Below are 26,872 nucleotides of genomic sequence, written 5' to 3'. Positions count from 1 at the left end.
ATTGCTATTTGTATCTTCAAAGTAATCTGTTTGTATATTTTCTAGTTAAAACGTTCTATTTACTATGTCTCGAAACATCCAGGAGAGTTGAAATTTGTTATATCGTTGCGTCGTCTTTCTTTTCTTGTCATTCAATTTAAAACGTTTCATCGTTGCTTTGTAACAGTCTGTATGACATATCTTTACGTAAAGGATAAAAAACGCGGAGAATTTCAATTATTTCAACATACCTTGAAAAATGGAAACCTGCTGGAACATTCTTATTAAAGAGGATATAACAGAAAAAACTTCAAATGCGAAGTCTTCGACGTTTCAATCATGACCTATACAGTGAAACTTTTTAGCTGGTTACTTAACAAACCTACAGACGATAAAATGGCGAAACGTCACTGGTCTTCATCGAAAGACACTAAACTTGAAACAAATAGGACTTCTTCCTTTCCACGAACTGATTTCCAAATCGTCTTCTCATTGTCAACGTTGAAAGCTTTCTTCCTGTTTCGACGGTGATTTTACACGGGTTGCTCGTTCCGTAAAATAGTTAGGAAGTGATTCCAGGCAATTAACTGCGACTATTAATTCTAGAGAAAAAAATAAACGCCGGCCATTGTGCCTCTGAACAGGAGCATGAAGAGAAAACCGCTGCAAGGTCGATTGTCAGCGTTGTTCGATTCGATTACGCCCGCGGGCCACGAGCCAATGTGAAAATCTCGCCTGTGAAACGAAGATTCTCGTATAAAAGATTGAGAAGAAATCGATATCTAATCAAACCTAGTGTGAGCAATTGGAAAGTCCAAGTATACAGCTTCTCGTTAAATCTCATAAATCTGCAAATAGATCCTTCTCATCTTTTCCCCTATTTTTTACTCGATTGAAATTCGTTGCCGTGACAGTGTTACATGCTTCTGCGTTTTCTGATGCTTAAATAATATTCTCGAATCAACATACGATTACTATACTGCAGATATTTATGCAGATTCATATATTTATCGATGCAATTATGGAAACGAAATTTAGATGAAAATTTGTTTCACGCTATTAGAATGAATAATTTGTATCTTTACATATTATGTACATCGAAATTTCTCGCAAACGCGTAAACCTCTACAGACTAGCGATTATTCTACGAATAATTCTTTTAAAGAGCGGTGAAAGTGGAAGACAAATCTGTGGCCCAAGCAGGAGAGTCGGTGGGGACCCGTGTTTTCGACAATTCTCTGCCTTCTAGATCACACGTAGCCAGGAGATCAAAAATCACACATCTCCAAGCTTTGCAGTCGAGAAATCTAGTTTTGAGAAAGTTCGTGCCACCATCCACGTTTCCTATTCGTCCGCTTTATACATGCGTGACTTCTCTAAAAGACAACGATGAGCCAATTCAAAAGGGTAACGACTCTTAATTCTTGACGGAACAAAGTTGTAGGTGAAGTGGCCAACGCTCGTAATCGATATGGAATTTTGCAATTTCATCGTCGAACTAAGAGGCCGTTTATTTGGAGACCGATCGGCTAACGTCATTTTTTCTCGCGTAATATCCTAGTGTAAATGTTTTCTCTCGCGTAACTCTGTCGGAGCGCTCACATCCGTTTTGGTGATACGGCTCCTCAAGGACCGCCACGTAAGTCAAGCTGGAAGTATGCGGAATTCTTGAAATTCGAACGAATCCAGGAACTTTGTAATTACCGTTTAATTAATTCTTTCAATCGTTCGCTTTGATCGCGTTCTATTCACGTTACACGGTAAAAGTATTTGGTCGGAAAAAAAAGAACGTCTGAATGTTCGTTCGTTCTTCGAATAGACAAGAAAATCATCGTTCTAGCATTTCTTAGATCTTAACATATCCATCCTTGTATTTTACCATTGTACTTAGTTCGAACTTGCTCGTGCGTAGTTGCACGCGAAACCACGAACTTTCCTCGTTTTCATTCATCAGAGCGTGAGGCCAGTGTCTCGAGGCACTAATTATTCGATCTCTAATAGTCAGAAGACATCCGGACGTACGAAAACAAGTATATTGCGTGACAACGTGTTACGAGGGAGCGTATCGATGAAGAAAGTAAGAGCGTTCCGGGGGACGGAAGTCGCGAATTTAGGTGACGCTGTTCAAAACGAGCAGGCGAAAGCGCCTCTAGATAAAATTCCAAACTGTCGCGCCTACGACAATATCACTTCCCGTGGCTTATCCTCCGACGTTCCATTGTCTCCATTTTTCTTCGACCGATCGACGCGATCGTAGCAACAGTTTCGCGCACCTTTTCGCCTTTTTCGTTTTCTAGGTTTCCAGGCGACGAGACGTGACGTGTAAGTACACGAGTGTACATATATGGTCGAGACGAACCGATCTATAATTGGGTCTGTTGTCGAGAATCCAATTGTTCTACGTGCTCTAACTCTCGATGCCGGCTGAAATTCTGGCGGTATATAATTATAAGCGTGAAATTTATCTCGGCCGTGTCACTTTTGCGCCATTGTACTGCGACGTTGAATGGAAAACAGCGGAACAATCGAGCGTTTCTGTGATTCAGCCGTTCCCAGGTTAAGGTTACATTTATATCGTCCATCTGACGCTATACACTCGTGTATGCGTAAGAAGGGTAATAGAAATTCTTTTAGGAAACCTAGTTTTCACCTAGCTTTATACGGCTGGAATACGCGCCGAGTGAATCATGTATCAACGAAGTTAGCAGCTGTATCAAAGTTCTTAATCTTTGTGTTTTTGACACTCTGCGGAAAGAAGAGATCTTACGTGCTATCTTGTGTGCAAACGAGTGTAACGATGTTTAACTTGGTCTAACTACACAACGTGGTGATTTAAGATCGAGAGTGTTATTTATCTTGACTGAATTAAATATCTAGCGAACAGCTGGTTTTTATTGAACACAGCACGCGTTCACCGACAATGAATTGCAGCAGATCGAAAGAGAAAAAAACTAGGTCGAAGCTGGCAGAAGCAGAAGCAACATTCGCTGGATCATCGTCGCACATTTTATTTATCTAGACGAGCCTGCGGTACACCGCATGCACAGCCGTTAGCGCATAACTTTCTCCGTGAGCTGGAAAGTCTAATATTTCCTTTGCACTCCCTCTAAATAAACATTCATGGATAAGTGTATTTAAATCGTTTCCATCGAATAAAGCCTCGATCGTCAGAATCGTATAATCGTTTAATCGAATAAACTTAATGGAGATGACGCGATGCGTCATCGAATGGAAGCTGCAATGATCGAGATGTTCGTTTGATTAATTATTTTTATGGCGCATAAATTCACAGAAACGCCTTTAATATTAGGCCAGTACCTGTGATATTTATGTTTTATAAATGATGCAGCGAATGTAATGGAATTGCACGTAACATTTTCATCAAAACGCAAATCAGCGAAATTGATTCCGATTTTCCAAGCTATAAATGTCGGTACGATAAGCATTGCCGTCGAATCGTTCTGTAAAATCATGGTGATTTACATATTTATGCATCCGGAGGAATAACGAAACATTCACGGGCTTATAATCGGAGCAACAGAACCGGCCTGGACCCGCAGAAAACACAATCTCGACATAATTGCAGTTCGTTAACCGTGTCTATCGCAGAGTACGCGGTAAATGTCGATTTGTCGTTTATATAAGCGAAACTTGGTCAGTAATGCGAAACGCGTGCTCCTAAATGCGATCATTTGCACCGATTCACGTAGGATACGCTGTAAATCTGCAATTAACATCGATGCTTCCACGTCGTAATTGCGAAGAAGAAAATCTCATTAACGCAATCCTACGCCACCTTTCAACGATTTGTTGACAAATTTCTTCGAACGAATGCTAAGTTCCTATTGTGACAAGAATAGTTAATGTTCGAAACGAAGCAAAAAGAAGTTGACAAACTGAAGAAATCCAAAGGGGAAAGTGTTATGGTCATCACGTTTGGGGTGACATCACGATAAGAATGGAATGATGTCACATAGTCGTCGAATATGTCGTTGCAGTAATATTATTTTCAATTTGCATCGACGCATACGGAATTAATTACGACACGATGAATATATCGCTGCTGAGAAAGATATCTGGTAATCGAAAACAAAACCTACTTCTCTTAGAAAGCAATGGCAAAACAACGTCGCATTCTCGGTTTTCATGCAACGTTTGTACAGAAACCTTGGATCGAGGAAAGCGTAATAAATATGCACGAAAATTCTTTCGGCCATCTCATCTTTATTACAATAGTCGCATTAATCTCATAGGAGTTGCTAATGAAAGCTTCCCGCTGCGTTCTCCGGAATACACCAGACTGTACATCATAATATATGCATAAAATCAGCGTATATAACCACGGTTTATTAATACTGGAAATTATCTACATCCATCTACATCGCTCTAATTTATTCCAGTTTCTACTTCATTATGGTAGCAGGCTATTCTATCATGATATATGCTCATATTTTACTATACTTTGTCAGCTAGTCTTTTGTCAGGGAAAGGAAGGAACTCCATAATATCTGTGTTTTACGACAATTAGCCACTCAACGAGACAATTATACGCAGAACCTCTCGGTCACGTTAAACGCTATCGCAACGCGTAAAAGGCAGCCGGCGTTCGTTATGTTTTCGGCCCACTTTCAAGATCAAAGAAGAAACAAAAATAAGGATAATGGGGACTCCCTCTTGCTCGACCCAGAAATTTCAAGAAAATTAAAATGTGGTAATCGCAATCCTATTCCGGCGTAATGTGTGAGTGTCTGTAAAAACGCACGGCCGGCCTCTTACGTGTAAACGAGACTTTACTTTCTCAAGCACGCGACCACCGTCGCTCCTCTCTTTTATATATGTATAGTACATACTGCTCCTCTTACTTTCTCCTCTGGATCGGCTCAAAAGTAGGCCTCAAATAGGATTAAGCGATCGTTTAAAGACCTTGCCACTCGATCTGCCCAGCCACTGTCTTCTCTTTAATTCTGATTCTTTTACGATCTCTGCCCGACCCTCGTCGATTCTCAGATCTTCCGGGATCATAGCCTTCGTGATATTCTCTTCTCAGAAGTTTCGAAAGATTCGTCGAGCGACTCGTAATTCGTTACAAGGATACAAGACAGTGACTAGACTTTGGAAAGAGTTACGCAATCGGCAACTTTGGGTGAAATTTGTAAGAGAGAAATGCGATGGTACACTCCGCGGCACGTTCCGCGTTTCAAGAGAAACTGAACGGTAAATATCTCGCGCTGAAAATTTATAGTAAACTCCAAGGCACAAAGTTTACGGATGAAAGCTTACAGGTAAAGTGCCAGATAAACGATTTAATATCGTCCAGTGACTGGAAATAATTAACAAAGATCTAGCTCTCGAATAAGTTCATTATCGTAAAACCTAAACTATCCTATGAACTATCGGTGCATTTTTCAATTATCCTGTGTAATTTGTATTTCCAAGCCTCCTATTTGTTCGGATATCCTTTCCCCATTCTCTCGATGTTATGCATAATTTATTACAATTCACAGCGACTCGTTTATCGCGAGATCGCCATGGTCGTCGATAGTTTCCCTTCATCTTACCTTTCTCGAGAAGCACAGAAGCAAAACTGTGCGATGCTTGGAAGCACAAGAACGATAACCTCCTTGTGTCGAGTATACACGTCGTGTCGTGCATATTATCTACTTTCTAATCGATACCAGGCATTGTCTACCACGGAGAGTAACTACGGTAGACCGGTCCGGTTCATTCCACGGCTCGCAGCTTGGTCCGTCCGTTCGATTACCCTGCTGAACGAGTTCCACGGCCAAGCAGAACTGCATCCTCCCCTCGCGACCATCGCGAATCCTCCTTACGCATCTTACTTTCATTGCTTTCAAACGGGCTCTCTTCGTTTTCATCGGCGAAAGTGAATGGAACGCGTCGATGTTTCTAATTGGCACATCGGTATTCTACGCTCGAACCTGTCGCGCTCGTAACCGATATCGCGATACAAAATACGCCAGCGTATTTTTTGAAATTCTATCTATCGTTGGTAAACTCGTGGATATTGCTAAGAAGGATTTGATAAGACGGGATTTTAAAGGATTTGAAATTGAATCTAGGAAAAGATTGCGGGAAGATGCTGGGATTTAAAGAAAAATTTCATTTAATACCCAGGATTTAGAATCTTGTAACAGGGGAACTATTAAATCCTTCAGTAGGTTACTTGGTCTCGGATCTTTTTATTTTCCTGTCTAATCGGTCGTGTACAGATACTTTTCACGAGATCATCCTTAAGTACCGAAGTTCTTCCGAGTTGAGTTTAAAACGATAAAAATTGTTACTATAGGAGTTTTATCAAATTAAAATAGAGAAAATGGAGAAGTATGAAAAGCGAGAGATCGCTAATGAATTATCTATGATTATTGATTTTCATGTAGTATGCCAGGACAAATAATCTTATGAAAAAAGATATCAAGAGATCAAAGTTCGGAATTGTTTTATGATATCTTTATTATAATATTAAAAAGGTTACTTTTTAAGGCTATCTATTTGACACCAGACATTTATTTATTTGTCCAAACTATGCAATACTATTTCGTTGTACGATTCAAATATTTCGTTTTAATTATCGGCAATTCTCGTGTTAAAACGGGGACCAAAAAAGCTTCTCACCAAACTTATTCGAAAGTTTAGAACGGCGCGGCCATCGAAAAGATCCGTAAAAATGGCGCAAACGATCGTGTCTCCCATTTTCCCAGGTAGTTTCATTATCGTGAACGAATCGCATTGATCTATACCGAATCGTTGGAACACGACCACTTGACCGAGAAATAAAATGGTAGTGTTATCGCCACTACGATATTTTGACCACCTACACGTACCGTTTGGGGGAAAAAATAAAAGATAGAGGACAAATAAAATAATCGAATCCGGATTCGCCATTTGATTACGGTGGAGACTTGTTGCGTTCTTCGATATCGAATACTAAGCGGTAAACCCGAACGTAAAGAGGGAACGAAACGAAAACGATTGAAACTCGATATTTTATGGAAGTGGAAAGAAAAAGGGATGGAATTAAAGAGGAAGACAGGAAAAATCTATTAACGCGAATCTTATCTGCTAGACTCCTTCGATGACGTTAAACGATCGCAAAGTAATGATAAATAAGAGGATAATGACGAGATAGCTATGGAGAGGACACAGTGCGTTAGTAGAACATAAAAAGAAAAAGGAATTCCTTCCAGGGATTTCCCGTAGGCGGTCTGATTAAATACAGACCATTACTGCCGAGGAACCGGCAAAACTTCTAAAACGTTTACTCCTCGGAAGCAATTATTTTGTACAATTTGTTAAATCTGTAAGATAATTTACGGAATGTGATGGTAATAAATAGACTGCGGATTTTTTATGCAAATTCATATTTTTATCAGTGCAACTGAAAGAATGAGATCTGAGCATAAATTTGTTTCACACTCGCGCCCACAAGTGCATAAAAATACAGAATGTAGTAGTAAAAGAGAAAAAGTGGAAAAATTTTGTGTGTGAAAAATTGAAAACCGTCGATGATTTAACGGGAATTAAAAATACATATGTATATATGTAAGAATCTAGATTCTAGATGGAATAAAATAATTAAATAAAGATCTAAACGACACTCGAGCAATATTCGACTCCTATGCTGAATGCATTCTACTACTATTACTATTGCTATTCTATTACTATTCTGAATACGTAACGCTAGTCAAAATCGATAAAAAACGGAAAAAGAATTGTTAGAAAAGTAGCAGAGTGAATGAGGGAAAATGGGAGAACGATAAAAAGGAATGGGTCGGTTTACAAAGAAAACACCAGATTCTACGATGCGTAAACTGAAGCTTATATTTCGTTTTTCTGCGCATTCCACCGATTTTCACGAGATCTTTACATTCTTTTAAATCGATTAAAAACAACGAATCATTACGGAGGACTTGTTTAGAAGATCGAAACACGCACGTTCCCTGTAACTCTTCTTCTCTCAGTTTGTATCGTTCGCACAAAAGAGCCAACGAGTCCTCGTAGATGTCTGCGAAGCATAGTTCAATAATATTAGCATTGGGATAGTTGTTCGTTAGAAAATAAAAGAATTAGGTGTCTCGCTTTGAAACAGGATTATTTCTGTGCAATGGAAACTCTTCTGTAACAGCTCCAACAAAGAAAACGCTTCACGAGAAAATTCTTTGACAATTCTGCAGCAAAAATACTCTGTTGTTTCTCTAAAATTAGACGATCTAACATTTTCAATTGCTTTAGTTCATCGATCCTTTCAAACGTGAAAATTTATAAACATATTAGAATTATAAAGAGTTAATTTGTCTCGATTCGAAGAATATTAAAATTTAAAATTTCTTCTTTGCCACTGGGCATTAGTCAAATCTCGCAACGAACATCAGGTCAAACTCGTGTACGATTTCAAGAAAATTCATAGGCCTTTCAAGCTCGAGATTATTTTATGTTACAAGAAAATTTGTAACACGCTAAAAAGCGTGGCATATTATCCTGGAAATTGTGGGTGATTTCAATGCTGGGACACACGTTATATTATTAATAATTGAAAAGTTGTCTCTGCTCCCTCTTACTACTTATCCGTCGTTTTGCATAATTTACGCATTCTGAATTTTTCATTCATTTAAAAATTCATTCATCTGTACAGCTGGAACCTTTCACGAAAAAAAAAAAAGCAAGAAAGATATCTTACCGACGAAATAATTTTAAGGGACAAGATCGAGATCGTTCCGGTTGCTGGCGTCGTTCTCTCGATCGAGATTAACTTGATCCATAAAGTTGAGAATGGCGCTAAATCGATTCACCGATGAAACTGTCCGGTAATCCGGAGGGGAGAGTTTCCCGTACCGGCTACCCCAAAAGAATCGATCTATCCTTGGCACCTCTACCTCCACCAACTTTGGCAACGATTTACTCGCCTTCTGCGTGTTTTCGCTGCGCCCATATCTGCCTCCCGACACGAAGAACGAGTCTGCAATTGAGACGTTAAGCTAAATTAAAATTATTTGTGTTGGAAGGATGTTTAAACAATTTATCTTGTAATTAAAAAAATTCTATTACGAACTATTTTCAAACGATCCACGTTTGAAAACAAATTATTTAACTCGATATTCGTGACGTGATAAATAACGAAATACATCACGTATATTGACAACTCTCGACGACTATAGTCTTTTATAGTTGTTCAACCAGTACCAATATCCTTACGCAATATCTTCTCGCGAACCCGAATAATGTTATCAGAAAATTATTTAAATGATTTTTGGTATTTTCTCGTTCCTTTGTTACTATATTAAAGACTAACGATGTCTCGTGATTTGCAGCAAGTTTGATTATTCTATGCAAAGTTCAGGACTGAATTTTAAAATGTAGCTGAGTGACTCAGATCACTCTATTCTACTATATGCGTAATAGCGAAACATCGTTGAGAATAATCATCTGGCAATGAATTTCTTTTTCGTAAGTAGACATTTTAATCGCATCTGAATCTTCACGAATGAACAGAAAATAACAATAAGTGTGTAATTTAATAATAACATGTAATTTTTGATGTGTAATAATAACGGTAATTTAATGTCGCAAATTGTTCTCAACATTTCAGATGGAGGCAACGAATCGTCATTATCCAAGTTTAACGATCGCTCGACATTTCCAATTTCGTTCGTCACAGAATTTCCGATATATCGTAATTTTCATTATTTAATAAGCTATCCTTTGCTTCTATCACGCAGATACCCATAACTAATTACTGCGATGAATCGAAGCTCAAAGAGCGTTTCTTGTTCTTGCGAAAACAATTATAAGTATGTACACAGAAAGACGCGTATTTCCTTTGCAGATTCTTCATTGCACGAAGAACAGGTAAAAATAATGATGAAGCAGATACGAAAAAATGAGAACGACGATGGAGAAGAAAAGAGTATACGTATGCGAGGAAAAATTTCCGTAATTCGAAATACGAGAAAAAGAATAGGGGAGGTATACGATAGTTAATTATAACGCATCGACTGTAACAAAAGAAAATTCACAGTTACGGAACATTCTACTCTCGTTGAATTCGATAAATGTGCCTTGTTCAGAACGAAAAGATCAAGTGACTAGAAACTAGAAACGCTCTAATTGGAGATAACCACCAATCGTTGGTCCACAAAACGACCACGACGCTTCTGATTAGAGCATCGCGCATGGAACGAGTCGCGGAGACTGAAAATACGAACGACTGGAAAATTAAAGGTAAGATTTCACGTTTTAACGAGAGCAAAGGAAATATCGCGGAATCGCAGAAACTTAAATAGAGCGTAACAGTTAATCAAGATGTATTTGTATTAATAGAGAGAAAATTCCTGTGTTTGAATATTTCTCAGTTAATGTAGTTTATGTAGTTATATCGTTATGCAGTTACGTAGTTATAGTCATATAGTATAATTATCAATTATATCATTTACAACTTAGAAACGTTTTTTAACAGTAGTTCGAGTTTTGAACGGTGGAAAAGAAATCGTTCATGCTTTATAAAGAAAATGGATCTGTGAAATGTCGAAGGTTTGTCAATCAAGGTAATTTTATATACATTTATATCTCACCTGTACGCGGTTCCTGCCTCTTGCCATACCGGCCCTGAATGTAAAATTTTTGTTGAGATGCGACCAGAGTTAAAACCATACACGCAATCCACAAACACATCACGATTTCTATGGTTCCAAAGCACGGTACCAATTGCGTCTTCCCACGCCGCGAAAGCATTTTCTTGCCTGTAAAAATTACGTCCAGATATTTTCATCATCCGCGTGATTAACCCTTCTTTTCTATTTTTGTTTCTACCGTTAGATTACCTCGCTCGAACGCGAAATATTCTACGATTATTTAAAAGTAGACGACCGGAATATTATTTTTATACTATATTATTCCTCGCGCGTATATTATAAAAATCGTAAAGATATTTTCGATTACGCGTGTATTATGGGAATTAATTTTTTCGAACGTGACACCAACGAATATTCCTCGAGCGATCGATTTTTAACAATTAACATCACGTAGAGATAATCGTGACCGATGTTGATATACTCCCCTTATATGAATCTGTCTCGATCCTCAAATTCACAAATAAAGACAAAAGATATTCTTTTTCTTCTTCTCACGATCAACTCTTCGACTTTCTCCCCAACTATCCTCTCGTTTTCCACCTCGTAACGAGCAACTTCACCAGAAAAATTCTTCCAACTATTCGGACGATGTAAATTCTTTCGATCGACGTTCGGTCGTACGCTTGGAACGGAAGTCGAGGGAAGGAACGCGAGACGCGAACACGATCGCCGCTGGTCGAGAGCGAAAAAAAGACGCTTCAGACACGTTGCAGAGAGGAAAAAGTTTCGGAACGCGGATGAAGCAACACGTAAAAGCAACTGCGATGTACCATGATCCGTGAAACGCTTTATATAGTCGCTCCCAACCACCCACGAAGTGTTCAGACACCCCTAACGGCGACCAATGGCGCAACAGCTCGCCGTGCCCTCTCCTCGCTGACTCTCGATGATTTTTCTTCTATTTCTCTACTACCTGCAACAAATTGGACACGCAATGGCGAGATACTGACGCCAAACGCATCGGAACACTCCTACGTATTTCAAATTCGTCGTGAATTTTTTATTTCATACGTGGCTAGTTTGCTTATGCGATCTTTTCGCGGAGTACAGGCATTTCATTTCTTACGGCATTTACGTAATAATTAATTAGGTTGAAATATATTCAATTTCGTATCGTTTAGTTAGTACTTTCGTACGACAACGAAAAAGTTGATACTATGGAACATGGAAACCAATGAAAAATGCCGTTACGTTCTTTGAGTTATGTTTCCATCGTATTTTTCCGTCGTTAACGAGTTTCCTCAATTCGAAGAAAAAATAAAGTAACAGCTATCGGTACGCGTGATTTTTCGCTTCAATTGTTTGTTCGATAGGGGCGCGAAGTGAAATTTTAACACTCCATCAGCGAGCAACGTGGAAATTGTGTTATACATTCCGCATACTGTGTTAATTGGAAGCTATTTGGAAGTTAACGAACAACAATATTTTCTTCTCTTCCGCTTATTTTGATTGCTTTATGTATCGCGTCGAAAGACTTCTAACGATATACCTATACAAGATGCAAATTTGTCCGAGATTCTGTACACATAAATATGAAAATCAGCCGCAGCTGGAGGTTAAACCTGCTGCGTTCTTTTATCCTATTTTTTTATTTCTTATCTTTTATTTATTTTTTTATTTTTCTTTTATTTTTTTATCCTATTAAGATGAAAAATCCGCAACAGCTTCAATTAACATAATTTTTGCTTGCTTAAATTCCACATATTCTGTATTTTAAACGATAATGGCCTCGGAGAAGATAAGATATGATATACAGGATACGAATTGGGATGAAATATTCGGAAACGAAGAAATTCAATTCTAATCTAAACCGAGTGATCGTCAATTACAGTCAAGTTATTCTCGACTTAATTGTATTTATATTTGTACTGCATTCTTTCGTCGTTGACAAACTTCAAGAATCGACGGAATCTAATTTTTCATGTTCGTAGAAACTTCGACAAGAGCGTGTAGAATATTCTCCCGTTTCCAAGAAAGTTACATTTGTTCTTTTAAGGATAACTCATTTTTTTGTTTGTTTTTTTTTTTTTTTAACTATATTACAACGGTACTCCGTTTATACGAACCTGCCCGGGAACAAGTCGGTTCATATAACCAGGTCGTTCGTGTAACAGGAGTCCACCTATTTCTCTCCACTATCTACGATTTTTTGTTCACTTAGAAGTTCATGTTCATACTAGAGAATTCCACGAAACATTTGCTTTTAAGTACATAATAATGTTGCAAACTTGTATCGCGTAACTCGTGCCCTTGCTGCTTACATCCTCGTACAAGTCGTATAAGTTAACTCTCGACGATAGTTCAACTAATAATAATAAAATAGTAAAATTTCGTTCAGGTAAGTAGAATACATAAAAATGCGAAGTTGCATTGTCTAAAGTAGCGACGTAACAGTATTAGTTACTTCAACACCCTTTAAACCACACTCAGGTGGAAAATGCACCGCTACTCGGCGTTCACCAGCCTGTTTTGTTGAATTGTTGAAGAAGCTCGGCAATTATTGCAATATCCATAGGCCACGCTTATTCACCGAAGCAGTGGTCTTTCAAACTAACGTTGAAACACCTCTCTTATTCCCTTTACTAACGAAATCCTAATTTATTTCTGCCAGAGCCGCCAAAACTCAAATAAATCGCGTATACTACTGTGGCTGCACTTTGCAACGGCTTCACGACACCAAACGCTGTACCTTCAAAGCGTAAAGCTGACATGCCTAATGTACCATCGATATCCCTACGGTTCCCCCGCCGAATATTCGCGAGACATCTAATCGTCGCGGATATCGAGGAGCAACAAAAATCCGTTTGATTTCGAACCAAAGATTCGTTCCGCCCCGAGCTGCGAAGTGCGAAAGTTTAAGGGTCATAGCGAAGCAAACACCATTAGAGATACGTGATTATCATATAACTCTTGATAGTTAATCGTTAATCGTTGTTGATCGTTAATCGTTGATCGTTGATCTTAAATTGTTGACTGTTGTTTGTTGATAGTTTGATAAACTTTCCTGCTGAACATCAAGATTATTTCTTGCGGGCATCTTCACCAACAACCACCTCGCTACGAAGTAAAAAATTACCAATCCTGTTGAAAGGAAAGAAAGTCGTAGCAGTGTTATCATGGAAGGAGCTGAAAAATTTGCACGCTCCTTTGCTATCGATTAGCGAATAATTATTACGCTATCTGAAGCAATGTAATTGTTGTACAACGTGTAAATCATCTATATAAATTGTACACGTATTTGATAAGAAAGATTCACGTTTCACTAAACAACGCTGTTCGGACGTAATTCGAAGAGCAGCGTGAGCTGCTTATAACGGAAAGCGTTAAAGGTCAATCAATTCGCTTATTCTCTTCTGTTCTATTTTTAATAAGAATACTGCAAAGGACAAAGGATATTCTCCAACTGGATCTTCCCGGTTGTCCAGAGTCCCGATCGAGAATCTGCCAACTGCGGCGCTCGTAAAGACGGCCAACACATAAAACGAATGGCGAGGAGGAAATCTTCTATGTTCCGGCTGAGCACGCGTGCTCTTCATTCGCTGACTGTCGTCAATACGATCTTGATGGCTCGGAAACCAACTGGTCGATGGACATTCCTCGTTTTAGAGAACGTGTAGGCCAGCCATTTACGACCGAAACTAGACGCATCGATAGCCGATCGATTTTTACAAGACACGAACCCGCACGCTTCGCGCTTTTATCTCGAATAAAAAAATACTTTATCTCTCGGAGAATAACTATCATTCTAACGTGCGTTAAAAGACGATATTTTGCTGATAAAGTTTGTATGTCCGGCGCTATCGGTACGTCGTTGCTGTATCGAAATATTTAGAAGATCATAAAAGAAAAAGGGATACAAACGTAAGGGAAATGACCTGATTCATTTATAGGGTGGTTGGTAACTGGCGGTACAAACGGAAAGGGGGTGATTCTACGCGAAAAAAGAAGTCGAAAATATAGAATAAACATTTTTCGTTCGAGGCTTTGTTTTCGAGAAAATCGACTTTGAATTTACGCTCGGTACGCGCGCCGTACGGTATAACGCATCTCACTGTAGATCGTCGTTTCGATGGAAAAATGAAAAAAAAAAAATTTTTTTTATTCTACATTTTCGACTTCTTTTTTCGCGTAGAATCACCCCCTTTCCGCTTGTACCACCAGTTATCAACCACCCTGTATATATAGGGTGTATTAAAAATTCGTGGTCGTGCTGTCAGCTTGCCAGCTTGACAGTTGGAACGGTAAAACGAACGAGAAGAGCAGCATCTCGTATCACTGTGCCAGCATCGAAGGAGAATTAAGGAAAAGCCAGGTTGACGAATTAGAAAATTTCCACGAGAGGACAGTTTCCTTCGATTTCTACTTTGATTAACGCCGATCTACCAAAACTATCGCGGACACAACGACCAGATTTCTATTCTCGCCAACTTGTGTCTCCGCCATACGAATTGAATTGCAGTAGAAATACAATGCGGCAGAAACTGGCCACGACACTTGCTGCGTCGCTTCTCGTCGAATTTCAATTTTTACAGCAATTCGGAGTGAAACCATTCGCAAAGGGTTGCCAGGAACGTTTTAACAGGAGAAGCGGCTATCACGCCAAAGTTGGTCGAATCCAGGACAATGCCATTATTTTCTATGGAAATTCTATAGAATCTATAGAATATTCTATAGAATATCGACTCGAGCAATTTCTCTCCGGAAAATCGAATAATTTTTCGTTATTAATTTTAGGTCCAGGCAGAGGATCGTTCGCCTATCGCCAAAGTGCGCGTTGCGAAAAATATGAAAATTAATTGAAACGTTAAGGACACGCGTATCCGATATTTTTCTTGAATTTTCTCACGGAATGAGATAATTATGTCGATAGATTTTACGTAAAGTTACTAACTTTTAACCACTCGGTTGTAGGCTTAACAGCTTATTATAATTTTTTTTTTTTTTTTTGCTATGAACTCGATGCACTTGTTTGAGAAAACACGAACAGAATGTATTATTCAGCCTGTATAGGTAACTGTAAGGCCTGTGTCTACGCATTTTAATTTTACTTTCCACTTTATTCCGTTTGAAATTGTCAAACCATTATTCTTCTCGATTTATCTTGCTTGCTTTCGTGAAAAATAGTATTAAAGGGGGTTGTGAAAAATTATAGTGAAAGGGATTGCTTATGAAAGGAGTAAGATTAAGAATGGATAGTCGAGGAGCCTGTGTATTATTTAAAAACAGATGGTTAATGACTGGACCGAGACAAACAACGTGGCGTTGTAAAACAAGCCCTCGAAGAGAAAGAAAAATGAAAGGCCTTATGAAATACAAATGAATATGGTAACAACCGGGTGTCAGCGCGTTCTCTTGTTACAAAGCTTCCAATCCTGAAATCTTAAACGAACAATTCGATACGGGGCAAAATAACGTTAAACGTGTCACAAATGGTGGAATCGTTTAGAGGACAATAATTGCGTCACTAATTACGCGATTATACGATTAATTTGTTAATTAATTTATTTATTTATTTTAATTTTATTTATTAATTTTAATTTTAATTTGATTTATTAATTTAATTAATTTTAGCTTGTTTTAATTAATTAAATTAATCTATTCTATTGTAATTCCGTATTTTATTTACTTCTTGACAGTAAGATACAAGAATTAATTAACGGAAATCGAATGATGAATGAATGATTCATAGATTAAACAGACATTGCTGTATAATCGATGGATAGGTCATCTAATCATTGCATTAACGATACAATTGTTATTATTATTAATAATTCATTACCCGTGACAAAACGTTTATTGAAACATTTCAATGGTGTAGAATGTCGGATGAATGTAATTTGCTTATTTTCTCGCTAATGCCAGAGAGGCGATGCTCTAATATGAACTTAGGGAAACACAGTTCTGATTAATTAACGATACGAGTGCGGTCAGAACATTTGCACAGAAAAAATTCAATCCTTTCGTATTGCATCTCCAAGCTCAAGCGATACAACGGACGCAAGTCTTCAATTAGAACGATATCATCTATTGAGTATGAAAATTTAATCGGTTCGTAGAAGTCCAAACATTATCACGATGAAAAGGAGGGAAAAATTTCACTATAACTCCTTGTCGCACAATAGTGCGATCTTTGTTTGTCACACGACATTATTACTGTCCTTATCCAACAGTATTGCTCTCCTTGTCTATCATACACGATACATGTCTCTCCTTGTTGCACAATTGCACGATAATTCCCTTCGACGAAGCAAGTGCCGCCATTTACCGTAAACACTTCAAGTTTCAGTTCCTCCTCTCTTCCACAGATGGCAAAACATGGCTTGTTCAACATAAGTTTAAAGACACAGAGCCCAATTTTTGTTTACGGATATACCACGTTTCACCATCTATGAGGCAGTAAAGGAACTGAAACTTGGAGCGTTTACAGATAGATAGCAAAACGTGGCATGTCCGGAGACAAAAATTGGACTATGCGCCCTGAAATGTGCTTTGGACAAGCCGCGTTCGATATTTCAAAAATTTTGCAATATTTTTTCGTAATTACTAGTCTAACTTATTTAACTAATGTTATAAGCGTGTAATGTAATACTCTTATAAATTCATTTACAATAATTTATTATTAATTATAATTATCTTTTTAATAAGAATACACGGTGAAATACATTCAACTAGACAATGTATAATAATTCGCTTAAAAATGACGTATAAAAGTGCATAATTCAAATATACAGACAATGCTTAAATAATATTTGATTGGAAATTTATTTATAATTTCGTTGATTCTTTGAACCAGTCCTTTCATCTTTCTTCATCTTTGAAGGTGAAAGCACGTTACGCTGGTGTCTTCATCTTTTTGCATTTGAAAAAATTTTTCTATTTATTGATTATTATTAAAGTAATATTTTAATCCTCGTATTGTCTAATCAATTCTTGCATTCATAAACTATCAGCATCTGTATATCACAAGATATTCGTACATATTATAAACAATTTAAATCGTAATAAGTCAAGAATACATATATGGATTTTGTTAATAGTCATCTGTATTAATTAACTTACCTGTATTAACAATAATCCCTGAAATTAGCCGACATGACCAACGGTTACTTTCTACTTATAAATCAACAGTACAAAGAATCGATAACGGCTGGATGGACGTGATTCATTTACATAGTCACGAAATAAGAGTATTTCGCTTTGATTGAATTAATTATGCCTTCTCGAGGCGAAGATATACTTAAGGGCTTCCAGGTGTATCCTTTTTCTCGTGTAACAAAGTTATTTACCTGTTGCAAACAAATCGCATATAAACGTGACAATTTATAGGTTAAAATCAACTATGATAAAATTAACCTTACTTACTTTATGATATTAATTTACACACAGTATTGCGTTCCTTAACTGTTATTTGTTACAGTAATTGGATGAATTTACGAGATGCTGATAATGGCAAAATATTATGGCAAGGTAACGAAGATTTGTAAGTAGATAATAACCTATACGATTTCTGATAACGTTACAATGATAAGATCTTCGTATTAACAATAGAATTGATTGTATAAAGGTCTGTACCTGAGGTCGAACATGAAGCAAGAGTACCTAAAAGAATTCTAAAGTGTCGTGCAATATCACGAGAAATTAATTTTAGTTCTGCAGAACCAATGGAAAGGTTTAGGTTAGAACAGAAAGTGTTGTTTAAAGGCAGATGCTTAGAGGAATGGTTCTTTGAATTTGGATTTGTTATACCTAACAGTACTAATACGTGGCAAAGTTTAATTCAAGCTGCTCCAGAAAGTCAAATGATGCCTGCTAACATCTTAAAGTAAGTATAATGTTATTGTTATAATTTTCTGTTTCGACGTCATTCATTTATAATTGGTCCTTTCTTATCCATATTCAGTGGGAATGTTGTGATAGAGACAAAATTTTTCGACGATGATCTATTAGTCTCTACCAGCAAGGTTCGCCTGTTTTACGTCTAAATGTTTTATTCTACTTTAACGATATGACGTGGGTCCAACTAATGTGTTTCAACGTGCACACATGAGATGGAGTACTGAAGATGATAATAATCTTAAATAAAGTTCATATTGAACATTTTACTTCATGCACCTACTGTGATACGCACTGTGCTAAATATATTTTCTCACATTTTCATGAGTAAAACAAATGGCACTATATTTCAGTTTTATATAAGCTAAAAAAGTGTTACTATAGTAATATTTGAGATGTGCACTTTTAAGGCACAATACACCTTTATTTAAGTATAAATGGATGTAGCAGATTTTGTACATATTGTAATACACTACACTGTTCTAATAAAAAGATGTATAAAAGCTTTATGTCTTCAATAGCACGTTCTAATCTTCTCCTCTTATTCCTTTCCATAAAATAAGAATCGTAACTAAATATTTCGTAAACGTAAAACGCTTTCAAAATAATCTCTTATGATTAATACCAAAAGATCGATGATAATATACGATCGTGCGAGTATCAATCTCTCACAAAATAGTTAATGATCACATGGGGAAAACTAGATATACCGTTTTTCTGGTGTACATTCATGCTATTGATTCGTGGTGTATAAGCAATACATTTTTGAGGCTTCACTACCCCTCTTGAGGGAGTTCATGTTGAATATACTCTGTCCCCTACCCTATCTACGTCGTACAGGTGTAAGGAAAAAAAGGAGGAAAAGAGAAAAGAAATAGCAGAGTTGCGGAGTCGCTGTGGTACCCACACGAACTTCTCAACCTGGTAGTGATTCAATTACCATTAGTCTATCTTTCATTCGGTGTAACGTCTGTCTCGTCTATTCTGTGTTTGATTAATTAAACAACGGAAGCTAAATATTGCAATGGATTTAAAGGAAGAAGACGAAAGTGCAAACGAAAATAGTAGACAACTGTTTTTGGTGGGTGCACCGCGCGATCCTTTAGTATCCACTGGAGCGATCGTCGCTTCCGCTGGAGCACCAGACGAGATCAACCCCGGAGGAGATCTACAGTCGACTGCTCTGGCTGGTCTGATAGGCGCTCAATCTTCCTCAGTTTGCTTTCCTACAAAATTCTGTAAGTGCACCCTGCCACCCCAGACCTGATTTAATTAACTGCCACTCTCTACCTGTCGACTCGTAAGTTGGGGCAGTCCTCAATTAAATTATTGCTAAATGCATTAAGCGAATCGGCAGCCCTTGTTTTAAATAGAGTTAGTGGTAATCAGTTTAACAGTTATGAATCATTTTACGCCATTCAACATGATTAAGTGCAATGAGGAAGCAGCGTGTGAATCCCCGAATCAATTCATTAATTTCCGTAATGTTTTGCACCGACTGTACTTTGGTTGAAGATGAAACGGTTACATTAAATCCGCGATATTATACGCTTAATTTCACACAAAGTTTATCAAGTATAATAATGTTGAGAAAAACGATAAACTTTTGTAGCGTATGACTTTTCACCAAGTCCGGGAAGCGAGGATAGACAATCAACTGGAGTTGGAAAAAGGAAACAGCGGAGATACCGCACCACATTTACAAACTTTCAATTAGAAGAATTAGAAAGAGCATTTCAGAAGACACATTATCCTGATGTATTTTTTAGAGAAGAGCTTGCTCTACGTATCCAATTGACAGAAGCAAGGGTACAGGTATATAATAGAGATGTATTCTATTGCTTCGGAAAATGCAATTGATAATTATTAATCAGATTCAAAAATTTGCTTATGCCATATAGGTATGGTTTCAAAACAGAAGAGCAAAGTGGCGAAAACAAGAAAAACAATGTAAAGTAACCACTCACTTGACCTCGCATATGCCACCTTCTGAATGTCAGGAAGTACAACAACAGCAGCAACAGCAGCAACAATCAGATCATTTGTTACTGGAACCACCATTGGGTAGCCCACCACCTATATATCTTGGCATGGAATGGGCAGGGTTTTCACCATATAGTAACACAGCCACTACATCACCTCTTGTGGTTAATAGTATGAATAAGCCATTAGAATCAGAGGCAGATGACAATCCTTTGCTGGATCCAGAACTGTTACAACTAAAAACTCCACGTTCCTAATAGTACCAATCCAAATCTATGCTGTAGTGGAACTGATTAATAACATTCCTTATATTATGTAACATTTTTAAAGAGCAAAGTGTCTGATGCAAACAATTCTTTGCAATGTCACTTAAATCTCACCATGTATCGTGCAATATATGGCCATCAAAAGTGTCATGTACATTACTACCAGTTTTAACTGGTATGTTATAATTTCAAGATGAGGGACCAGAGACTTATTATAAGAAACGATATAAAAATTAAAATTCGAATATGCTTGGAATATTATTACATAATTTTGTAAAAATATATAGATTTATTCTTCATATGGATTCAATGAATCTCAAAACGAGTAGTAATAATTGTACGTTATATCAAAATCAGAAATTAAATTTTTATTCTTGGGAAACCAATGAAATTGTTCCAGCATAAAATAGTAATCATCTTTATTCCGTGCACATATATTATAAGTCATTGAATAAACTAAGTTATTAATCAATTGATTTAGGAGCAAGAAAGCAATTCAGGATGCTTTTTCTGATCTTCCAAATCTTAGATTTGGTTTGGGCATTATCATTCGAAAAAGTATTGTTCATTTCTATAAAGATGTATCCAATCAAATAAAATTTAGAATTATCAATCGTTTTATATTAGTAAAAATTATTGTATTATGAACGATCACAAAGCACCCTGAATGAAATAAATTAATGATTGTGTCAAGTGGTACAATAAAATCATGCGACGTACGAATACTCATCTGCATTATTTGGCGTACGTTCGATATATTGCTTATCTATAAGAGCTTCAATACATTTTTTGATCATGCTGATTGATGGTGCAAATGTAACCTTAGATTGACTTAGTACCTGGAATCGTATTAGTACGTTCAGTTACATCGTGTTTAGATAACTCCCATGTATCATGTCAAAATAAACCTCACCTCTTGCACGAGTTGATTGTGTCTCAAAACCTTACGACTCTTCATAATACGAACTATAGCTGCTTGCAGGTACAATTTTCTGTCATCGTCGACGCTACGATGTGTAGTTTCGGCATCGTGACACTCGTTCGGTACATCCCGTTGCAACGTACCAGTTATACGGAATTTCGTTCTTTTATTATAATAATCGAAATTGAGCGTCAAAGTCGTATCTTCTTCTAATTCTCCATCTGTTGATTTTTTCAAAATTTTACAATCAACCAAACTGGTTGCGTGTTTAACTAATTGATCATGCGATAAGTGTAATGATGCAGCAGCTTCTCTGCACTGTATCGAATCACAATGCTCGAAAAGAAGCAGCAGTGCCATTTGGTATGTTTGTACAGTTACCAAATAAGGTTTCTTTAAGTAATTGAACTTGAGTTCACCTTGACACAGGTGATGTAACCAAGTGAGTTTTCGACCGTTAAATTGCGCGTGATAAAAAGTTTCGAATGCCTGTATGGACTTTTCTAATTGTTGAGGAATATCGAATGGTCCTGAAGATGGTGGTAAACCCAATGGCCAAGCTCCTGCTTGTAACACATATACTACAAAACCGATGCCTAATTGATTTTCTCTATCTCCTTCTCGTAAGCTCGTTGTAAACTTAGCATTTAAGTCCGCTGAAACTGACATATCGGTGAACATTCGATGTAATTTATTCGTAAATTCATAACCGCAAGCTTGTTTTAAACGATCAATCATTGATTCTTCGGCATCCATCGATTGCGATTGTTGGTGTATTAATCTCTTCGCTAACATTCGTGCGTAAAACTTCTGAAAAACATCCTTATCATCAATGTATTTGAACACGGTAATACAATGTGCTAGTTTCTCTTCAACTTCTCCCTCCGATGCCGCCTTCGCAGATTTTTTTAACAGAGAATCGCAATATTTAGCGAACTAAATTGAAATATTACAAATTAAAAAAATTAAACAAATTGCGTTGAAATACCACTACTTACTAGCTCAGGTGCTCTAGCTGGTTGCCGTGGAGCAGGCCTATGATTCACGACAACCGAACATGCTTTATCGAGAGCAGTTACGAAAGCTTGATCGCCTCTGAACACATCTTTGATCAATTCCGAATATTTACGATGCACATCCAACATAATTTCCACGAATTGCGTGTGTATCTACATTATGCAGTTATCAAATAATAAAACAATTTCATAGAAAATAAAATTACATTTAGTATTGTCATATTTCTTACATTTTCTCCTTGTAAAGAGCTAATTGCTTGTAATCCTTGCTGAGTAATGTGTTCAGTAAATTTTTGTACAAGTGCCGTCAGACCTGAAGGTAATGGCCTTAATAATGGATACAAGAGGCTCAAATCTCTTTTACGTTCGTACTCTATCATCCTTTGTCCTTCCCAATGAAACCACGCTACATGCGTGGCTATCATTTTTCCTTCGCAGCATTGTCTCACCTACAATATATTATTGTTAAACGATCGATCACTTTAATTTAACGTACATTATATTTAATGTATAAAAATATACTTTAGGCACAGAGCTTGCATGAAGAAACTTATGGGCACGAAGTTCCTCCTGCATGAGTCGCCATGTCACTCTTTCCATGTAATGGGTTACATCCGATTGTTGAAGTAAATCGCTTGCTTCTTTCATATAAAATTCTCCACTAGCCTCAAGAAAAGGTGTTTCAAAAATTTCTTGGTACATCTAAAGCAAAACACATTATATAAAAACTTTTGCAAGGAACATATATTACACTAAAAAAAACTAAATAGCATAATAGAAATCCTTACATCTAATTGTCCCTTCATTTTATATTCCTCAACCCGAACAAAACTCTGTATCACACCACAAATAACTTCTGTACTTGCTGTGGGAGATGTACCAACTCTATCTGCATGAATGTTATCTAACAATAGAGAGACAAGCTGTTTTCTTAATGGCATAATCATTCTTGTTTTCCAAATATCTAAACCTAACTCTCCTATTTCCATTTGTTCTTGGCAATCAACAACCGTAGTGGAAGACATGCCATAAATCAGTTCTGCCTCCGAAAGTTTCTGTTTTTTAATATGTTGTTGATTCAAATATAAGTACAAGCAATGCAAGTAATTAATGCCCTGTGAATATTCTGTCCAGGCTTGATGATATGCCTGCAGTAAACTAGATTCACCTTGGGCACGAACTTTTGCTAACAATTGGAAGACATGATTGTCTAGAAATCTTTTTGTTTCACAATACAATTGATCAGCAAGTGGTTCTGGATATGCCACACATAATGAATACACATCACTGAAACAAAATATACAAAACATATACATAATGTCAAAATATATAACTACTTTAATACTCTGAAAATAACCAGAAGATATCATAAAGTACCTGAATCTATCATACCATGTTGCACGTGGAACATAAGATAATGTTATTACACACTTTACAGTCTCTTGTAATGCTTCCCATGTTTGAGTAAAATCAACTCGTTTAGGCTTTAGTGACATTCTTTTATACAATCAACAAAATATCAAAGACTTATAACACCAAAGAGTTAATTATATAAATTCTATAATATAATTATCAAACCTCTAAACCTACAAAAAAATAATATATTGATTACAATCTCATAAGTAATAACAGAAGAAAGATAAGAAGAAATTTGCACTAATTAAATATATGTTAAAAGTCACGGAATTAAAGAATATTAAAGCCAAACACTTAAAATATATTCCAAGAATAATCTTTTAACTATATACAAAGACTGAAACTACAAGGCTTAGTCCAAGTGTTTTGTATATCAGTGGTTTAAAAATAACATAAAAGTAAAATACATCGCGAGTGCACTTTTATTTCATGGTCGTCTGAAATTTTTTTCATTCAATCGTATTTGACGCAGCACATACGACCAGCAAATTATTTCTTGTAACACTTTTCTAGAAGTAGATCGAGTTAATCAGCACTCAAAATAGCGCCTGTACATTTGTATCAAAAGATATGAACCGTTCGTAAATTATCGTCAAATGCGGACTAAGAACGATCATTTTGTGTTGCAATTGTATCGTATTAGACCTTATTATGGTTAAATTCAAATGATATGTTTAATTGATCATCGAACTATAATAAACTATAAAATGCACGTGTAAACGCGTGTTGCAAGTTACAGCTGACTGGTTGTATCCAGATGGTTTTGATCGAAACCACTAACCAAAAACTTGTAGGAAGAGTGATCTGTATTCTTCGGAATACAACTGCCAATTGATATTAACTCCTATCAAGATAAATTCTATGAAAATTCTTCTTCCCGCTAATTCGAAAATCATTCCCAGTTGCAAAATTCATGGCATTTACAATGACTCGTCTTGATCGAACACATTTTCTCTCTCTTTCTCTTTCTCTTTCGCCCTCGTTCGTTTTCCACCTCTGGTTTTAACTCTGGCTATCACTTTTATGAAACGTTTATTTAAAAAAGGACTTTGAACCCACAAAAAATATAAACTTTCTTCTTTACAATAGACAACGAATCAAATGCGAAACATTAAACGGCTTCGAATTTCTCAATAACATTGCAGAACCATGTTTTCCCCTTTTATCTTGACTTTCTGAGATCTTGGAGGGGATGATGGAATATACTATCTAGAGGCTCTACTCTCAATCTCAATAGAGGAATACATTATATTGCTCTTATGTAAATAAAAAATTCATGCAATATATTGCATTTTATTTACTTAGGATCATTATTCCCGTTATAAAAACATCTCCTAAGCATGTTTAATATACCTCGATGCAATCCAGAAGTTATGTAAAAGATTATTGGATTTTGGAGAATTAAAAACTCAAGATGATACTGATTTTCCCGCATATTTTTTTGAAAATATGTATAAAATATCAAGAAATTCTATTAATTATAATATGAGTCTAAATACGAACATTATATGTTATTAGTGATCATTAAACAAAGTGAGTTATGTAAATTTATGTTTATAACTTACAACGAAAAAGAAAATCGAAGTTCTATGCATTATATGTTTCGTGACATAAGTTGCGCTTCGAATATAGTACTTCAGGGTACATTTTGCAGTAATATCGCATTTAATTGTTGGTGAATTCTTCGGGACCGTCTAAAAATGGTAATTTTTCGTATATTAAATTCTTGGTACATCTCTTCGATTTTTTAAAACGTTGGTTACTGTCATACTCTAATATTTTAAAATAATATAAAGTAAAAAAGAGGTTATGTTGCTGTCAAATACGTTAATGACATTGCACGTTTTATAAACTATGCTAAAGCGATATAACTATGTTATAAATGAAATTTTATTTTATTAGTTAGTTAAAAATTTGAGTTAATTGAAATGAATTATGTTAATAGGATAAATTTACCTATCACAATTTTATTTGTTTGTGATTCTTTTCAGAGTATTTTAGCCTATAATGGTGGAGCTATCATAGCAATGAAAGGCAAGAATTGTGTAGCAATAGCTGCTGATCGCAGATTTGGTATTCAAGCACAGACCATAACATGTGATTTTCAAAAGATCTTTGAAATGGGATCTCACTTATATCTTAGCCTTCCTGGTCTTGCCACCGATACTCAAACTGTAATGGAAAAGTTAAGATTTAGATTAAATCTTTATGAGTTGAAGGAAAATAGGAAGATACATCCTAAAACATTTGCATCAATGGTATCAAATTTATTGTACGAGAGAAGATTTGGACCTTATTTTGTAGAGCCCGTCATTGCTGGATTAAGTCCTGTTACTTATGAACCATTTGTTTGTAATGTGGATTTGATAGGATGTATAAGTCCATCAGATGATTTTGTGGTTGGCGGAACATGTAGTGAGCAGCTATATGGAATGTGTGAATCGCTTTATGAGCCAGATATGGAGCCAGATGATCTTTTTGAAACAATCAGTCAAGCATTGGTAAATGCATGTGACAGAGATGCAATATCTGGTTGGGGTGCTATTGTTTACATAATGTAGGTTATTTTAATCTCTATGCTTTTTTTCCTTTCTTTTTTATTTTAAGATACTAAGATATCAATTAATTTTTAATTACAGAGAAAAAGATAAAGTTACAACCAGGACTATTAAGACACGAATGGATTAAAATACTTTTAAATACGTTTGTATTGTATACCAATATAAAATCTTTTATCAAGAAGAACATATATTGTTTAAATAAATTAATCATTTTCAATGAACAAAATGTAAAATCTGAATTTTGTTATTT

The 26,872-nt window shown here is 36.4% G+C and overlaps 5 protein-coding genes across 6 annotated transcripts; 3 read left to right on the top strand and 2 right to left on the bottom strand.

Annotated features, from left to right (window-relative positions):
* Positions 1 to 7,792: 7,792 nt before the first annotated feature.
* On the bottom strand, positions 7,793 to 11,414 carry LOC117243243. Its single transcript, XM_033510546.1, has 4 exons — positions 11,396 to 11,414; positions 10,566 to 10,733; positions 8,675 to 8,953; positions 7,793 to 8,002 (listed from the first exon to the last, which is right to left on the bottom strand). Exons 2-3 carry the CDS (start codon positions 10,723 to 10,725, stop codon positions 8,688 to 8,690), a joined length of 426 nt encoding a protein of 141 aa, XP_033366437.1. The 5' UTR covers positions 10,726 to 10,733; positions 11,396 to 11,414; the 3' UTR covers positions 7,793 to 8,002; positions 8,675 to 8,687.
* A 6,282-nt stretch (positions 11,415 to 17,696) lies between these two features.
* On the top strand, positions 17,697 to 18,976 carry LOC117243190 (retinal rod rhodopsin-sensitive cGMP 3',5'-cyclic phosphodiesterase subunit delta). Its single transcript, XM_033510459.1, has 4 exons — positions 17,697 to 17,878; positions 18,043 to 18,105; positions 18,190 to 18,447; positions 18,526 to 18,976. Exons 1-4 carry the CDS (start codon positions 17,838 to 17,840, stop codon positions 18,605 to 18,607), a joined length of 444 nt encoding a protein of 147 aa, XP_033366350.1. The 5' UTR covers positions 17,697 to 17,837; the 3' UTR covers positions 18,608 to 18,976.
* Positions 18,977 to 19,353: 377 nt separating this feature from the next.
* LOC117243185 (homeobox protein ARX-like) lies at positions 19,354 to 20,929 on the top strand. The gene is made up of 3 exons (XM_033510451.1): positions 19,354 to 19,696; positions 20,071 to 20,273; positions 20,360 to 20,929. Exons 1-3 carry the CDS (start codon positions 19,483 to 19,485, stop codon positions 20,696 to 20,698), a joined length of 756 nt encoding a protein of 251 aa, XP_033366342.1. The 5' UTR covers positions 19,354 to 19,482; the 3' UTR covers positions 20,699 to 20,929.
* A 180-nt stretch (positions 20,930 to 21,109) lies between these two features.
* LOC117243176 (cullin-2) lies at positions 21,110 to 25,261 on the bottom strand. 2 transcript variants are annotated; one of them, XM_033510431.1, is made up of 8 exons: positions 24,843 to 25,261; positions 24,038 to 24,231; positions 23,434 to 23,932; positions 23,168 to 23,347; positions 22,876 to 23,094; positions 22,628 to 22,798; positions 21,621 to 22,565; positions 21,110 to 21,546 (listed from the first exon to the last, which is right to left on the bottom strand). In XM_033510431.1, exons 2-8 carry the CDS (start codon positions 24,139 to 24,141, stop codon positions 21,415 to 21,417), a joined length of 2,250 nt encoding a protein of 749 aa, XP_033366322.1. In that variant the 5' UTR covers positions 24,142 to 24,231; positions 24,843 to 25,261; the 3' UTR covers positions 21,110 to 21,414. The 2 variants fall into 2 exon arrangements, with proteins under 2 accessions (XP_033366322.1, XP_033366321.1); XM_033510430.1 differs by having other exon boundaries at positions 24,023 to 24,231; positions 24,843 to 25,260.
* A 374-nt stretch (positions 25,262 to 25,635) lies between these two features.
* LOC117243188 (proteasome subunit beta type-3) lies at positions 25,636 to 26,856 on the top strand. Its single transcript, XM_033510455.1, has 3 exons — positions 25,636 to 25,764; positions 26,053 to 26,618; positions 26,701 to 26,856. The coding sequence occupies exons 1-3, from the start codon at positions 25,762 to 25,764 to the stop codon at positions 26,747 to 26,749; spliced, it is 618 nt and encodes a 205-aa protein (XP_033366346.1). The 5' UTR covers positions 25,636 to 25,761; the 3' UTR covers positions 26,750 to 26,856.
* Positions 26,857 to 26,872: the final 16 nt, after the last annotated feature.

This window comes from Bombus vosnesenskii, unplaced genomic scaffold (assembly GCF_011952255.1).
Source record: "Bombus vosnesenskii isolate JDL3184/JDL3185 unplaced genomic scaffold, Bvos_JDL3184-5_v1.1 scf7180000013265, whole genome shotgun sequence".
Lineage (NCBI taxonomy): Eukaryota > Metazoa > Arthropoda > Insecta > Hymenoptera > Apidae > Bombus > Bombus vosnesenskii.
Note: the sequence above shows the minus strand (reverse complement) of the source record. Positions and strands in the feature narration are given on the sequence as shown.